At 44.0% G+C, this 16835-nt stretch overlaps 1 protein-coding gene across 4 annotated transcripts in view; it reads left to right on the forward strand.

The window, feature by feature from the left end:
- Positions 1 to 16835, forward strand: part of FLI1 (Fli-1 proto-oncogene, ETS transcription factor) — an 81338-nt gene that overhangs the window by 39048 nt on the left and 25455 nt on the right. For all 4 annotated transcript variants that reach the window (XM_019622955.3, XM_019622954.3, XM_085209461.1 and 1 more), the window contains 2 exons: positions 7401 to 7612; positions 15524 to 15678. In XM_019622955.3, the coding sequence (XP_019478500.1) occupies positions 7401 to 7612; positions 15524 to 15678 (367 nt within the window). The remainder of the gene's footprint in view (positions 1 to 7400; positions 7613 to 15523; positions 15679 to 16835) is intronic.

Here is a 16835-nt window from a genome sequence, read left to right on the forward strand (position 1 = left end):
AATGCCCACTAAAGGCCATTCTCTGGCACAGCGTCAAGGAGAGCAGCAGGGCAGTGGGTGCTCTGGGACAAAGCTGAGGTCAGCACAGAATTCTGCATAGCAGAGGACTGCTTTAATTCTTCCAGATACAGTTTTGGCTTGTCAGGAAGCCAGATTCTGAAACCATCTTGCAATTTTCCCTCTATATGTCTTCAGCAGAAAGGACCATAAAAATGCTACAATAATATTTACTGAAGTGTGTATGTTCACAGTTATATCCATGTGTCTCTGTTTACAAACGCATCTGCTCAGAGCAAGTCAATTATTTTGCAAGGGAAGGGAAAAAATTCAAAGTAACATGAACTACAGCTAGGTGGATTTGACTACTGAGCTCTGGGAAGCAGTCACCCATGCAGTGTCAAATCATTCGAGTCATTCGTAGTGAGGATGGTCAGCTCTGGAGTGGAGAAGAAGTGGGCAGAGAACTGTGGTGATCTAAGCATAGTAAGCTGGCCAAGGGCAGAGCTAATACATGGGAAAGGCTGATTGGTTTTCTGGGAACATGATGTGGCTTGGAAAAGATCCACAGAGATGATTTAGTCCTCCCACCTCAGCAGACAGTGCTAACTCCAGAGTTATGCTGATTTGTTCATGGAGGCAAATCCTTTTGTAGTAAAATTCACTGCCAAAAATGAAACCTGTCTCACCAATGCCAATGGCAAAGCTTCCAGCGCTTTTAACAGGCTTGAAGGTTTACCCCCAAGGTTTAGTACTCACCCTAAATCACCTCATGTGTTTTGGTTGGCAGATCTGAGCAGGAATTCTCCCAAACTTTCTGGTACCAGAAGCCAGAGGCTGTGATTTGTCTCTTGTCTGTTAATGGGCAGACACCTCATCCACTCCCCCACTACTCCCAGTGTGTATCATATAGGCAGGGTGCGAAGCACCGCAGGACGGTAGGCTGGAGATGTGATAATCTCTCAGACATGTCCAGCCTTCTCGCTTCTTATTTCACCATATTACTCTTTAGAGGACACAGCAGCAATCTGAGCAGGTTCTTCTTTTCACTTCCTTTCCTGGTCCTGTGCTCAGCACACACAGAACCATCTCCTGGAGACTGCCCACATGTCCAAGGCTGCTCCTAAGCCTTCCTATCATCAGCCCTAATGCAGGAACTTGTTGGGAACGTGTGCTTGGGACCCACTTATTCCCACCTGATATTCAGCCTATTGAAAACAAATCAGTATGGGCTCTCAGCTGATTGATGCAAAGCTTTGACTGAGAAAAAAGCCTTTGGTTCAGATCCTACAAATATGCACATGAAGTCAAGCGCTCCAGCGCTCTTCTGAAAAGCAAAGTATAGAGCATGGCTTATTTTTTCCTTTTTGAGTCAGGTTTTGGTGATCTTGAGATCAAAATAATAAAACATTCATTTTAGCAACCTTATTTTATCCACTTCATGTGTGATTTCAAATAGTCGATGTAAAAATTAAGACAAAAAAAAAAAGACTTATATCCTTATAAGAAGTTTTGCAAAATCATCTTACCTAATTTTTAGCTGGTTTTGTGTGACCTCTAATTTCAGTCTGTATGCCTATCTTATTCCTGCTTTGTTTCCTCCTAGCACAAGTTACTATGTTGTGGTTCCTAATTTAGCTGAATTATGAAGAAATGCTGCTGCTCTCTAAGGCTGCCAAGCTAAGTTCCATTCTGGTGCTCCTGATGGAAAGTGAAAGAAAGGCAGGCAGAGCTGCAGAGGACAGCTTGCATCACAGTTTGTCTGGGTAACTGACTTGCTTTGTAGTTTTGAGTAATTCTTCAGTGCAGAGTAAGTACAAAATTAGAGGAGTGTGAGATATCATCAAAATAAATGAAAGCCAACATGCAATGTTGTGGCCCTCCTTTCCGTACAAAGAAAGCCTCAAATGTACAGAAACTTTGACACAGACAGAAAGGCATGCTGCCTTCCCCTTAATCCTCAGTCCTGAGCTGTAGGGGCGAAAGCAAAACTGCATCTCCTCCCATCCTTCCTCAGGGCAGGGACAGCTCTGAGGCATGGATGACAGCATTTGGGTTGCCACAACACAAATACTATCAGCTCAGCTGGAAAATACTGTGAGCAGGATAGGCAGTCAGTCACTGTGCCGTCCTGCAAGTAGATAGAAGAAGTCTAGAGCAAGGAAGTTAGGCAGTGGTAACTCTCAGCCTTCTATTTGCACTACAGCATTATGTTGGGTCTCTGGCGATAGCTGCAGTCTGCAAATCCTCTGCTATAGAGGCAGGCCTTAAATTGATTGTGAAGGGCACAAGATTGGATTGTGGTTGTTAGCAGTAAAATGCTTACGCTTATAATTTTCCAGGGGGAGTTACAGGAGTCCCTGCACCAGTCACATAATACGCTGCAAAGAAGGTGGAATGGCAAGAGCAAACCTCAAAAAAGTACACTGGAAAGATGTGGAATTCAAAAACTAACAGCCCTGGACGAGGCTCAGAGCCACCAGGGTTCTGCATGTGGAGAACAGAGCAACAGAGGATGCAGGGAGGAAAAGGGACAGATGAGGGAATACCTTGCTAAAGCTAATGTCTAAGAACATGGCAGAGATGAAAATAATACTCTGCCTTCCTGTCTCCTAATTCCGCGCTCAATCCATTCAAATGTGCTGCCCCAAGATCAACCCAGACTCTGTTCCTCTGTGCGTTTTATATTTGACTCATTTTCTTGTAAGTCCGATGTTATCTCCTTTCTGCTTGTATGAGATGTTGGCAAAAGAAGTGCTGACTTGTAAAACTGCAGTGCCAAAGTCATTTCTGTTCAAGGAGCAGAACCTCTGTGCTAACCTCAAGCCATATGTAAGACTTTTTGCTGTTGGTACCTAATATTGTGGTGCTCTGCGTTGCACATCTGGGCTCTGGCAAATGGTGGGTCTGAGTTGGTAGCATTCACTTTACAAAAATATTACAGGAGTGATTTTCCTGCAGGACTAAGGGTGGTGAAACTATATTACTGAAAAAAAAAAAAAAGAAGTAACAAAGTCACCCCTCTAGATGTAGAAGTTCTTTCCATGCACAGCATGATGGGTCAGGTACTCAGCATTTGCTTCTAAGCCAGACTTTGTGGAGGAGGATGAATCTTTGATCTTTAGCGATGCCTTTTAAATGTGGTTATGGCCAGAAAAGTGAATGTAAAGAGCTCAAAGTCAACATTCAATGTAAATGCATTGAATACACCTGGAAAGAGTTGTTACTGTAGGCACTGCATCATATCTGGGGTGAAAACACTGACAAGTGTCACTTCACCAGCTCTTGTTTTCCTGACCTTTCTCGCAGAGTGGGGAACCAGGAACCTCTAATGAGCTATCCTTGGCAGTAGACTTTAGATAAGGTTAAAAACCTGAACTTTTAAGGGCCTTGTCCAAGGCAAACCTTGGGCGGTTAGAGAACGTGGGGACATCCTGGGGCTAGATCTGCTGTTAGTGCACTCATCAGCTCAATCAAGCCTGTGCTGGGGTCAGCAAGCAGAACCAGGAGGTGAGTGGTGACAATTCACATTGCACATCCTCACTGTGTGCACGCCCCTGAATTTTGCCTGAGGGTTGTTCGTACAGAATACATCCCTTTCATGCAGAATAAATGCCCCAGAAGTCCCACTCATTAACCCAAGTAAAACCTTTTGCTAACACACAAATGCCATTTGCACATGGCAGTAAAGCCTCAGGATAACTTGCTTGAAGCATTGCCTCTGTGTGACCAGCAGAGCAGGCTGCCTTTCCTGCAGCACAGGAACAAAATCGCAGCACAAATCACTGTATTGAGGCACTTAACATGTGGGACCTGGCCCTAGGTAGCTGGCCTAAGAAAACAAAAACGTGCAGATTTATCCTTGCACAACTATAAGCTGTTATTACTAATAGCCATTTCACATTTTCATGTCTAGGAGATCCACAAGTGTGTGCTAGCTCTATATAAAGTTGTCTCAGTGCTCACAGCAAAGGGAGCCCATCGTGGTGGGCTGCCTTGCGGAGGCTGAGGCTGTGCTCTGCAGGGGCTGAACTTGCCTATGGCTATGCTGCAAGCAGCCTAGACGGGGCTTGCCACATTTATGCCAGGAATGTGATTAAAAACTGGAAAAACTGAAGCCGGTCTATTCCCAGAGGCAATATAATGTAACGTATATGCCAGAGTAATACACACAAGACCCTGTCTCAGACACAGTCTGGCCAGCTCAAGGACACAGCCCAGAAGGCGACAGCGTGGGAGGAGCTCTGTGAGCAGTGCCCTGTCTGGTTAGGTTATGTTAGCACCTTTCACACCTCGCCTTGCTCTCCCAGTTGCCCGTCACCAAACGCTAAGTAACTCTAGATTCCAGTGGGACAGACATTTGCCCTCTGGTATGCAGTTTAACTCTTGATCCCTTCCTCAGCAAGAGCTGAAGTCAAACACTTCCTGATCAGATTAGGTCCTTCAAAACGGAATCTAGCCAAGTAGAGCCTCTGATAGTGAAATGCAAGGCAGGTTGTGTGCTTTCCCCATCCTGGCAGGGTCAGTTGAGCCTTGTCTTCTTCCAGGAAAATGAGTCCCACTTAGTCCTCCTTTTAGGGTGTCAGCTGAATGGCCTGTGCTCTGATCCCACAAGTTAAAGGCTACCTGCTGCCTACCACCCCTTTGCTTTTCTCCCAGGTTGTAATGTCCAGATCACAGAAAAGCTGTTTGCAGCAGAGCTGGCAGCATGCCACTCGACTTCCTCGCGTGCAATCAGCAATACTTGTTTGCTATTTGCTTGCACGACCTGACTGTGAGCAGGTGTTACAAGCCACTATCTCTCATCTGCAGAAGCTGTGTGTGTCATCGGTTCCCTCAGAGCCATGAGTCTGTAGTGTTTGTTGCTGTAACTAACTCAAGGCTTTAGCTCAAATGGTCCCTGGTTCACTGCCACAATGGCAGTCATCACATTTGAATTTCTTTTCCTCTGTGTGAAGTCTTAAAGTCTGTGCATTTTGCAGACTGCATACACTCAAGCAGCAAAACACAGAGCTGCTGCCTGCCTGCTGGCTGTCACTGCTGTGCTCACGCCAGGCGCTGTGCAGGCAGGGCCCGGCCACTTGTCTGTCAGGGAAGGTCCTTATCTGAGGAGACAGACTTTCCATCTGATACCAGACAACTGTGTACTTGCCTTTTGTTAGCTCTGTGTATTGTAAAGATGCTGGCTTAATAACTGATCTTTGTCTGGGGCTGTTCTTTGCTTCTTGATGTTTTCTTTTCTTTTCTGATATTTTTTTTTCCAGCAGAATCTCTCTTCAGAAGAAAAATGGCTTTAGGTAGAAATAACATTTTGCCAGATATTTCTTCCCTCAAAGATAGATTTGTGTATGTTTTTAAACTGGAAATCTCCAAAAGAGAACAGCTTAAGAGCACCCCGTGAATTCACAGTGGTACAGATGGTTTCCTTACCTCTCACTACGAGGCTCAGCCCTCACCCAGGATGCACAGCACAGACTAGGAAGGCAGAAGTCAGTCCAGCACCCCACATATCTGTTGCCCGCCTACCACCTCATCATGCTGGGAGCTCCACATCTTCTAAACAGAGGCCTATGGAAGATGGGTCATTTTGGAACTGTTGCCTGATACCTTGACAGTAAACCAGAGAGCTATTACCAGGCAGCAATGTGTCCTTATACCATTCTACACAGGCAAAGTTTGTATCCTGGAGAAATTCTCCATCTCTTTAAGGACAGAAGGCTGGGATCATGCAGGAACATGCAACATGCAACATTAGGCAGCGTGGGGCAAAAGCTCTCACTGGTGTTTAAGGGCTGTCGTGTTGCAGCTGCTCAGTGTGAGAGGTTGCTTGCAAAATGCTTGTAGCCAAAACCGAGACTTCAACAGGACTTACACACATATGAGGGCTGTCCTGAATTCAGGCTTAGTCAGGCCCAGAGAAACTCAAGGCTACTCAGGAGTGGTTTTGTTACATGATCTGAGGTCTGTGATAGAAAAGTGCTGATATCTGTAGATGCAGAGCACTGACATGACTCGTTCTAAATGGGTTAATTTCAAGCCGAGAGGGATTCTAATGTTTAGCCAGTTGACTACAACTATTGACATTTTTTGTGATGAGATCACAAGCCCATTAATATCTGATTTTCACTTTGATTCTCGTGTGATCGGAGGATTTCAGCAACTGTATGTTTCTAAGTTTTCAGAATTTCTGTTTCCCTCCTTAGTTGTGGAAAAAGTTTGCAAAACTAACCTCAGAAATGACTGTTGTGGGGAAGAAGGCAGAGAACAAGAATTTATTATTTTTAAAAGCTCATCATTTGGATCGCGTCCTGTGAATTTGGAGCACCGGAGGTTTAGCAACAGATCAGCTTTGAAAGCAAAGGCAGCATCTGCAAGCTCACAGTAACCCACTGCTTCACATATATTACAGGTCTTCTCAGTGCTCAGTCCACAGAGGAGGCGACTCCATTGCTGCCTTTATTTTGGAGGTCTGCTCCATTAACTCACAATGAAGTAATGTGTACTTTTAGTCTGGGAGGTTCCTCCTTCAGTTTCTGGCTTGCCAGCCATAATGGCAGCTGTGCTCTGTGTGGTTAGCTGAGCTCCATTCAAGAACATGCAGACCCTGTCAGATGCACTTGGAATAAGGAAGGACTGTGCCAAAGCCTTTATGAGCCTGGCATGCTTCATTTAGAAAACCAAGCGCATCAACACAAGGAAATTGATAGTCAAAACTTTTTGTCAACATTTTGAGTTTTAGCAGGGAAAAAAAAAAAGGATAACAATTTCCTGTTTTTAAGCATTTCTAGAAATGCAAATTTGGTAACTCACCAGTCCTACATTTCCCACAAAATAAACAAAAAGAGTAAAGTATTGCATTTTTTATCCCACCACTAACACCCATAACTCTGACCTGCACTGACTGCTTCTGCTTCATGGGCAGCCTCAAAATATAGACACAACACAAAAGGCCTTGGAAGAAGATGCTCAGAAATAATATGCACCTCCAAAAGACACTCCAGATATTTTATGTACTACATATCTATTTTTATGGTTTTAGACCAGCAAGTGCAGACAGGAGGGCAGGTAACCACATAAAACACAGGTGAAGCTGCTTCTCAGAGTCTGTTTTCAGTGACCCCTGAGCATGGTGTAGCAGCCAGCTGCCACCTTTGCTGTTTGCAGAAGTCAGATAACCTTAATTCTTGCCCCACCCAGCAGCTAGCAAAGGAACCCACTGGTTTTGCATACGGGTTGATGGACCCCAAAGTATCTGATTCAATCTGCAATCCTGACAGGTGGCAATTTCAGACAGAGCTGGGCAGCTGGGGGGCCCTCACAGGTGCTCACCAGCTCAAAGAGAGAATGAGAGTGGGGTTACTGGTTTAGTCACAACCCTGAGCACTTGTTTTTTCTCTCCTCAGGAGGCCCTGTCGGTGGTGAGCGACGACCAGTCCCTCTTTGACTCCACATACGGCGCTGCCACTCACCTCCCCAAGGCAGACATGACAGCCTCAGGGAACCCTGACTATGGCCAACCACACAAAATCAACCCTTTGCCTCCTCAGCAGGAGTGGATTAATCAGCCGGTCCGGGTCAATGTTAAAAGAGAATATGACCACATGAATGGATCAAGGTAAGGAAAGACCCTTTCCTCCTCTGCTGAATCTTAAATAAAAGTAAAGTACGTATTGTCCATTTGTGCTCTGCAGTTCAACAAACTCAACATCCATGTAGCCATACCCCACTACCCCTGGAACCAGTTTCTTATCACTCACGGCTTGCAGATCCTTAGCACACAACTCTACCAGTCTTTCTGAACGTTGTACAGACTGGGATGTGAGACTGCCAGGCCAGAGTTCATCCTACAAACACTGTTTTGATTTACACATTTCATCACTTAGTTCAGCATCTCACAAATATGCCATGGTTCAATGGGCTTCCGAAGACAGAGTTTATGCTAGTAGTGAAGCTAGTGAAAGCTGCACTAATGGACTGAGCTTCATTGGAGGGAGTTCTCATTGCATCTGCAACTAGATTTGTGCTTTGGTGGGGCAGAAGGAACAGCAGGAAATTGGAAAGCTATTTGATGAAGACAAGAAGAAGAGACTGATGTATTTCATCGCAGTCTAATAGGCGTAACAGAACAAAAGTCATACATGCCTATATTCTGCATGTGTATATGTGACCACTTGTGAAAATGAGAGCTTAGGATTTGGTCTGAACAGAGAAGTTAACCATCAGTAATACATGGATTATGGTATATATTTAGCCATAGAAATGGGAAGCCTGCCCCATCCCACTGGTAGTTAGAGCTGGGGAAGATGGATCATTTCCCCATTCAGCAAAGGAAACATTTTCTTATCAGCTCAGACTGTTTCTTTAAAGAACATTTATAGAAGTAAAAACATTAGGAAAAAAATGGCACCCTTGTGGAGAAAGTCATGAAGACTAAAAATTGTAAGTTATTTCAGTTTTAAATGTACACGTTTTAAAACTAATTCATTTTTAGAATTAGATTTTAGAGCACATTCATTTCTTACTAAATTTTAATTGCAAAGTCACAAAGATCTGTAACATTTATATTATGTTAATATAGTTAAACAAGAGGGCTTTTCTTCTTTAACAGCCTACTTTCCTGGTTTCTGAGAACCTAGCAAAGTATAGCTTGAAACAGAAAGCAGCCTCACAGTTTCAGACTTCTATAGTGAGATGATGGTGTTAAAAAGTTCAAACACCAGTATGTTGTTTTTCCTCATCAGTATACAGATGCTGATTTTACTATGAGATAAAGGTCTGTATGTTTGATGGCAATCATTTGTAGATCGAATCTGATGCTGCCCCAGTTGTACCTTGGTGTCACATCTGGATCTTGGAAGAACTACTGAGATTTTTGCTCAGATTACAAGCTGAAATATAGGAAAATGGGCTTTTTTTTTTCCCTTTTCCCTGAAAAAATCCATCCCTAGAGTGCACAGGAATTAGGATGGATCTTGCCCTCTCCATCCTGCTCAGAGCTACACTAGTCATGAGAACAGAGGTGGCAGAATCAGTCTCACATACGGCACAGGCAGCACAATCATATGAGGAAACCCTTTGTAGGACTGCATCAGTTGCCCACATCAACAGTAGCAGACCAACTCTCACAGAGGGTTTCCTCCCTTTATTCTGCTGCTGTCTCGCTCTAACAGATTTTGGAGGGCCTAACAAGGAAGAAGTCCTGTCAAATTTGCTGAGCTAGCAGAGGCAGTGAATATTTCTGCTTTTTAGATCTTGCAAAAGCCTGCTCTGCATAGATTTGCATGTTGGTGTATTTATATATATCCAGAAGTCTATGTAACATTTTTCTTGTATGTGTATTGCATGTACTTAGCAGTTAGAGAATCATAGAATCAGTCAAACCTATTGGGCTGGCCTTTCATAGTGGTCTTTGTGCTGCAATTTCCTCTTCTGTTCAGAAAAAAAGGGAAATAATAGTGCTTTGACAGACTGATTCATTAGCAACTGTAAGTGCTCTGATACCCCTAGAGAAAGGCTCTCCAGAAATGTGTTTATTCTGGGCAAAAAGGAAATCCTTTTTTATGGGTTTACTTGAACCTACAAGATTTTTAGGCAGAAACTCAGTGTCCTCAGTCACTCTAAGAAGGGGGTAACAACTTCCCAATCTGTTAGAAAAAAAAGAAAGGACTGTTTTGCATGTCAGAAGTCAGCACTGAAATAACTTGTTAGCACAGGAGCTCCAACCAATCCAAGAAACGAGAGCATTCATCTGATGTATCCATCCTCTCTCACTATTCACGACTAAAAATTTGTCCTTTCCTCTCATGTCCATCGCAGTTCATTGTTTCAGGTCAGGCTGCGCCTGTCACTTGTTCCTCTGCCCCATCAGCTGCCTGGCAAAACTGACACACCATCTGAGCAGCAAATACTGATCTCACTACCGATTAACTCAAACAGTGGGCTGAATAACAAAGCCTCTTCCCCCTCCCTCCCTCTCTTTCTCCCTGTCTTTCTCTCCCTTGTTTTTCAAATACAGTCTCTTACCGAGTTCCAGCTGCCTCATTAGTGAGAGTAGCCTTTGTTGTGTTTCACCTGTACTTGAAGCACAAGCATTTTCTCCTTGTTGAGAGAATGGTTTGTGTACTCTAGGGAGTGATAGAGCTGTAGGAAACCTGACAGTGGAGAGAGCTGGGTGACTGTAAGGTGCAGCGTCCAGCTTTTCTTCTTTACCTCAGTGCCCAGAAGCAGGTCTGATAGCTGTGAGATATGGTGTGATGGGCTGCTTTGGTTTCTAGCAGGGTGGGAGAAGGGCTCTTCAAAGAATCTCTCCCAGTGCGTTGTGCAGAGCCATCCCTTCCAGTGCTAAACAACATGGCAGCCCTGCCCAGGTCTGTACTCCACATCAGGTGTAGGAAGAATTTCCCAGATAGCTGCATCCCATTGTGTGTATGAGATGTTCAGGCGGTTGCAGGAATCTGTGCCTGAGATGAGATGATGGGAATTTTGCATTATTGCAAGATTCATAGGTAGAAATACAGTGAGTTTGGAGTATTAGCATGCCTGGATGCAGCTCACACCATCAGTCTGCCTTTGCCTTCTTGGATGGTTCCTTGCTCAGCCCAAAGCCCAGCACTGGGGTTGTGTTTGGCAGTGGTTTGTGTCCAAACATGTATTGCTAGCACTGAGCTGCTATGCAGAAGAAATAGAGGTCCAGATTTCCTTCAGTTTACAAAAAGGTGTTGTGTAAGCCATTCATTTCTCTTTGCATTGTTTCAGGGACTGGAAGTGTGGCTTTGTTCTTTACTCTCTGCTGGATTTGTCTCTTCTGTTTATTTAGTTTATAGCCCACCAGAGGAAAGCTCTGTCTTCTATGATGTGCATTTACAGCTCCAAATATACCACACCTGGGTCGCTGTTAGGGCCTTTGGTTGCCTTTTTAATATAAAAGCATTTTTATATACATTTTTTAAAAGGATGAGAATCTTTCACATTTTAAATTCAGAAGAATAAAGGAAAAGGCTGAGTAAAGTTTAACCCAATTTACAGTCAATGTTAGTAACAGATTTTTCCGTATCATTTACAGCAATTCCAAAAGCAAAGAGTGAACCAAACAACAGATGTTACAAATTCAGCCACTGCATATCTGCATTTGATGTTACAAATTTTGTATGATCTGCCCATAAGAAATAATATTCACATGTTCTGGATGCCTGCGTAGATGCAGATGAACTCCCCTGTGTAATTCCAACTGATGTTATGAATTTTGCCTAGCTAAAATGCTGTAGTCAGTGCTTTGAAACCGCTTTGAAAGCGTTCTCCTGCTTCAGAACATTAAAATGGTGTTAAGGGATCTCAGAACATTTTTATGCCATTATAATTTTCTCAAAGCAAAACAAAGAGGCCATCAGTGATGTCTTTAGGAATAAAAATGCCCTGTAAATAGCATGTGAGCCCTCTAGTGGGATTCATGGTGCTGCTCCAGTCCCCAGCCAGAGCAGCAGACCGTGCAAATACCTTCTGCTTTTGTTGTCCCTGTGAGTTGTAAATACAGACACATTAGACCCACACGAGCCTCTGTGTTTTCCCCACACAATTTGAGTTCTGTAAATCGTACATTTTTTTTTCCCATCCTTTCTACAGCCATCTCTTCTTTCTGCAGGCTTATAGAGCCTCTTTTCCAATGTGAGCCTCCTCTTCAGGCATTCCTTGCTTTGGGCGTGTGAATGTGAGGCAGTGTTAAAGCTGAGGTTTGAGGAACTTTGCTTCTGCCCTGAGAGCTCTGTTCCTTGCCTGTGAAAGGAATCAGAAGCAGAATCATGATGTATTTGTTCCTACTTTCTTCACTGAACAAAAATAAAATTTAATTTCACATTTAAAGTTGAGATGACCAAATGAGGACTTACACATATAAGTGGCATGCTTAATTAAGAGGAAAAAAAAAAAAAAGATGAAGAGGGAAGGAATGGAAGAATAGGAATAAAAGGATAGAGAGAAGAAGGAAATGTCCACTGATCACAGCTGAGTCAGTTTCAGAAATCGTTAAAACCCCTTATTTTGCTCCTTCAAAATGAAAGCCAAAGGTGATTCCTAGACAGAGGCCCTGGGACAGTAATTGCTTTATTTCCAAGTATCTGGAACACAAACTGAAGCAGTACAGAGCAGTTATTGGTCAATGCCAGGCTGGCTGCTTGTCCGTTTTGGCCAGTCTAGCACACACTTCCCCAAAACACCAAGCTCTTGGCATCCCCAGAGACTGCTACTGGAGCTGCTGGAATGAAGAGTCTTTGGGCTGACAGTGGGAATGAGCACTGCTTCATATTCCTTGGACTCAGTCACTGCCATAGTGAATACACTTAGGAGATTTTGTGAAAGCAGCCTATATTCCTTTACATTGGTAGATTACAACATTTTCTGCTCCAAACCTGAGCAACTACAGCATGTGTAGCCACTTGGAAGCCTGAAGTAGGGATAATCTCTGAATACTCGAGGATTAATCAGACATCTGAAATCTCACAAACCAGTTCAAATAATGAGGAAATTTTTCTATAAATCTAAGTCCGCTTGTGAGTAATGCATGAAGTAAGAAAGGAGTGTATTCCAATGAATACCCCATTCATGGCTCACGGCTGCCTGTTCTCATTTGATACTGTAGTTATTCCCATACTGAATTCTTCTTTGTACTGCCCACAGTTACACGTTCCCTCTGCTGGGACGCTGCTGAGTGCCTCCTGCTAGGGCAGGCTGGGCTGTGCAGTGAGGCACCTCCAGAAGCCGTGTGCACTGGTCAGACTAATAGCATTCATTTGGTCTCATTTGGATTTAGTAGGAAATGCTACATTGCAAAGGACACAAAAGTAAGGATGTTCCTGCTTGCTGTTGTTAAAGACTTCAGTGCTTTTCTTAAGAAAAGGGCAGTTTGATCTCCTGCCTAATAAAGTTTTGGTAACACCATCCCCAGTTAAGTTCGCTTTCTTCTATCTGGGGTTAGCTGTGGACCCAGCCAACCTTAAAACTTGTTCAAAAGGAAGGGAGGCATCTGTACATCCACATGGACACAGCCCTGAAGGAGCACGGGTGAATTTAACATTTCTCAGGGATGAGTGGTGTGCTCTTTTCCTGCAGTGTGCTGCTGGGGTAAGCCAGTTGTTGATAAGGACCCCTCAGTCCCTACAACTTTTTTTTGAGCTCTCTGCCCTGGATACTTGGTTGTCTGGTTTTGGCTGCTGAGACATACAGAGCAAGCAAAGGATCCGCAGGGCCCTAGCTGCCAAGCCAAGAGAGATGGCTGTGTCTACAAAGTGAAAAATGATCACAGAACTGCTGAGGAGATATCTTACAGTGCTGGGGTTATTTTTGTTCCTTTGCTGTCAGCCATGTGAATGTGCACAGTACACAGCAGAGAGAGTGAAGACAGCCCAGGTCCTTGCAGTCTGTTCATGAGTGTCATTTGGTGCCACCAGAAAACATGTGCACTCCTACACAGATAAGCCTTCTGGAAGATGTACTTATCTGACAGACTGGATGTATCCTGTCGCTTCGTATGGATATGGGATACGTAACCATCCTGGTATAAATATTGCACATGTAAACCAAAGGGGTTATTTCTGGGGAAATTCAACTAGAGGTGGTGGGGGGAGCATGAGCCCCCTGGAAGGATGGCAGGCAGCAGGGAGCTGTGCCAGCACTGCTAGCACATGGCAGCAACGCTCGCTGCTTCGCCGAGTCTTCTCAGGACAGCCTGTACCTCAGGAAAGAATAAGAGTCTTTGTGCTGCTTCAGGGCTTTTTCTCTGCCAGTACAGGCAGCATTTAACACCTGACACAGGGAATTTCAACAGAAAGTTAGGAACGATTGCATTCCCTGTGAAAACCCCGGTGTCCCTGCAGTTGCTCAGACTCTCCTCTGACTGCCACGGGGACATTAAACCTTCAGCAGTTTGCCTCTCCGAAGGCGGATTTTGGTTCCCTGCCTGGAAAAACAGTAGGCGAAATAGTAAAGCCTTAAATTCGAACATGTGTAAGTTATACATCTTATTTCCATTTTGAAGCAACATTCCCTCAGCAAGACATGAGGAAAAAATTACCATCTGCCTTGGAATATCTCGGTGGAGCATTTATCTCCCAGCCATGATAACTGAATTTCAGTAATTTCTTCCCCCAGCCCCCCCGTCATTCAGATTAAGAAACAAATTTGTTTAGTGTCCGAACTTGGAAGTCTTGCCAACTGAACTCAGAGGGTGGGATTTGGTGCACTGTCATAGTTCTTATCCTTCAGCAAATGGTTTCCTCCCAAGCCTCTTTCCTCCTGGCAGGGAGGACGATGGCTGTGCAATGAAAGCGGCGGGCTGAGCTGCACTGGATACAGGCTCTGTGCTGGCTTTGTGTAGAGCCTGCACACTAAGACACTCTTGTAAAGATGAGGGCAATAGTCCTGCCCTTCCCTGGTGCTTTCTTTAGGGCTGGGATGTTCTGTGTGCATGTGGCTGGCTGCAGACTGATATTTTAAGTGACCTCTAGAGCTAAAAGCGTGAGTTACAACTGCAGCTGGAGAAAAACAAAGTCTGTGCTCCCTATCTGTGGTTTGTAGGCCATAACTCTCCCAAAGCAGGACAGAGAAAGCCTGCTGCTTGCCAAGGGTCTGCGTGTAGTCCCGGCCTTAGTACAGTGCCACCTGAGTTGCTAAACGTTCCCTTCTCGATGCTCCATCACCTCAGAAATAAAACCGAGGCCAGAGCCTTTTTCACACATGGTTTCTGTGGTCTGAAACCCTTGACTCATGCCTAAGGCACCTAAGATTTCTAGCTGGGGACAAGCCTGGGACTGTTTAGATGCTGAGAGCAGACAAGATCAGTTACATTCAGCTGCACATAAACACGTCTCTTTAGATACCACATTGTAGTGTTCTCCTGCGACTACCCTGTCATTTTAGGATGGGTATTTTGTGTCCTTTCTTAACAAAATGGAGAGGCATGTTTCTGTATTTTGGATTTACTCTGCAGAAAAGCTTTAGATCACGAGGTGAAGCCTGCCGCCTTTCTATTGATTCATGGGCTCACCTCTAGCAGAAACACAGTGTGCAGAGCTGTTTGTAACACAGTGCTGGAGCAAACAGTCCAACAAGGGCTCCTAGGGGCATAGAGCTGGAGGACTGCTAAAATACAGTTAAGGATGCAGGAAGAGTGCAAGGAATGGCTGGAACTAGGACCTGTGCTGTAGTCACTTACACATACTCATTTTTATCCCACACATGAACTTTGGTATTTCAGAGATTTCACACGTGATCTTACAGCTGCCATTGCCTTTGGTAGTCACTCTTTCTTGCACTCATTTCCTTATCAAAGATCCCTTCTGTGAGGCTTGTGATTTACAGAGCACCTTCTGACATTTATGCGGCCAGTCAGAAATGGCCTCTCCCACATCTACAGAAATGCCCCTCACTTTTTCCTTCCAGGATACTTGCCATTTCTGTAATTCAAATCTCCTTCTGCTACAGCAGGGATGAAAGGTGCATAATAATGACAAGTCATCTGTTTCCTTTCACATTTCAGGGAGTCCCCTGTAGACTGTAGTGTGAACAAATGCAGCAAGCTCGTCGGAGCAGGCACAGAGTCCAACCCAATGAGTTACAGCACCTACATGGATGAGAAGAACGGGCCTCCTCCCAACATGACCACCAATGAGAGGAGAGTCATTGTCCCAGCAGGTACCACCACCATCAAACTCCTCGGTTGATATTTGGACTGTTTATATATCCATCTGAACAGATAAGGCTTGTTTGTCTATTCTTTGAGGAGTTCTCTTGCTTACAAACTATGTGAAAAATAAGGAAAAAAAAACAGAGTTTACAGCTAGTGAAAATTCCCTGTGTCCCAGTGTACATTTTACTTTGAATCAGAATAGGAAGTGGGTTATTAGTACTAATTTTTCCTTTTGTTTGTTTGATTGTTTATTTATTTATTTTCCTCCTGGGAATGAAGTGTTGTTGTGATGTATTGAACCAAATCTTGCAGTGTGCTCAAGCTGAACCTGCAGTGCTTCAAGGGATATGCAAGGTGAATCAAGAAGTGCAGTTTACATGCAAGAATAGGCACAGAGTGCACCAAAATTAAAACTCCCATGATGCTCTGCAGGATCCTGATTCACTGTCATGTCGTGTTGATTGAAAATGAGCTATTATGTTTTCATTCTTCTGTTGTTAGTAGAAAACTAGAAAAACTATTTTTGGAAACTACATTAACCTTCCAAAAAATAGTACAAGAGAACATTCCTGTCTAGGTCTGTTTGTATTTGACATCCACATCTGCTGTCTCAAATTGGCAACATGCATTAAATACATTTTGATAGTCAAGGATGTGGCAGGCAACCTGGGAAGTCTGAACCTGAAAGAACAGGGAGTCCTTCCTCTGTAAATTCTACAAACAGCATAGATATAAACAAGTCAGCTGGGGAACTTTACAGCAAGGAAAATATTATAAGTCAAGCTATTGCCTGATGTACATGCCAAAACTTCCAGAGATTTCATGGGCAGGGTCTGGCTTTTCACACTGCATGTCAGGGGTTGTAGAATCACAGAATCATTGTGTCTGATTCAAGCAGTTCAATTGCTGGCAGAAAGAAATGTACTCGTGGAATTTAGCTCTGTTTTCTGATCGTGGCTTCACCACGAACAGATGACAATTCCCAAACATTTGTTTGCCATTTAGGATGAGAAGAAAAAGCTTGAACTGAATGTAGTGAAGGGAAGCCAATAAAAGATTGACAGCAAGTCTCAAAGTACCGTTTAAGCCCTGCTAAGGATCTGCTTAGGCAGGCTGGCTAACGTAACTGGTGACAGGATCAGATGCTTTCAGCATCAGCATG

This window comes from Meleagris gallopavo, chromosome 26 (genome assembly GCF_905368555.1).
Source record: "Meleagris gallopavo chromosome 26, MGAL_WU_HG_1.1, whole genome shotgun sequence".
Taxonomy (NCBI): domain Eukaryota; kingdom Metazoa; phylum Chordata; class Aves; order Galliformes; family Phasianidae; genus Meleagris; species Meleagris gallopavo.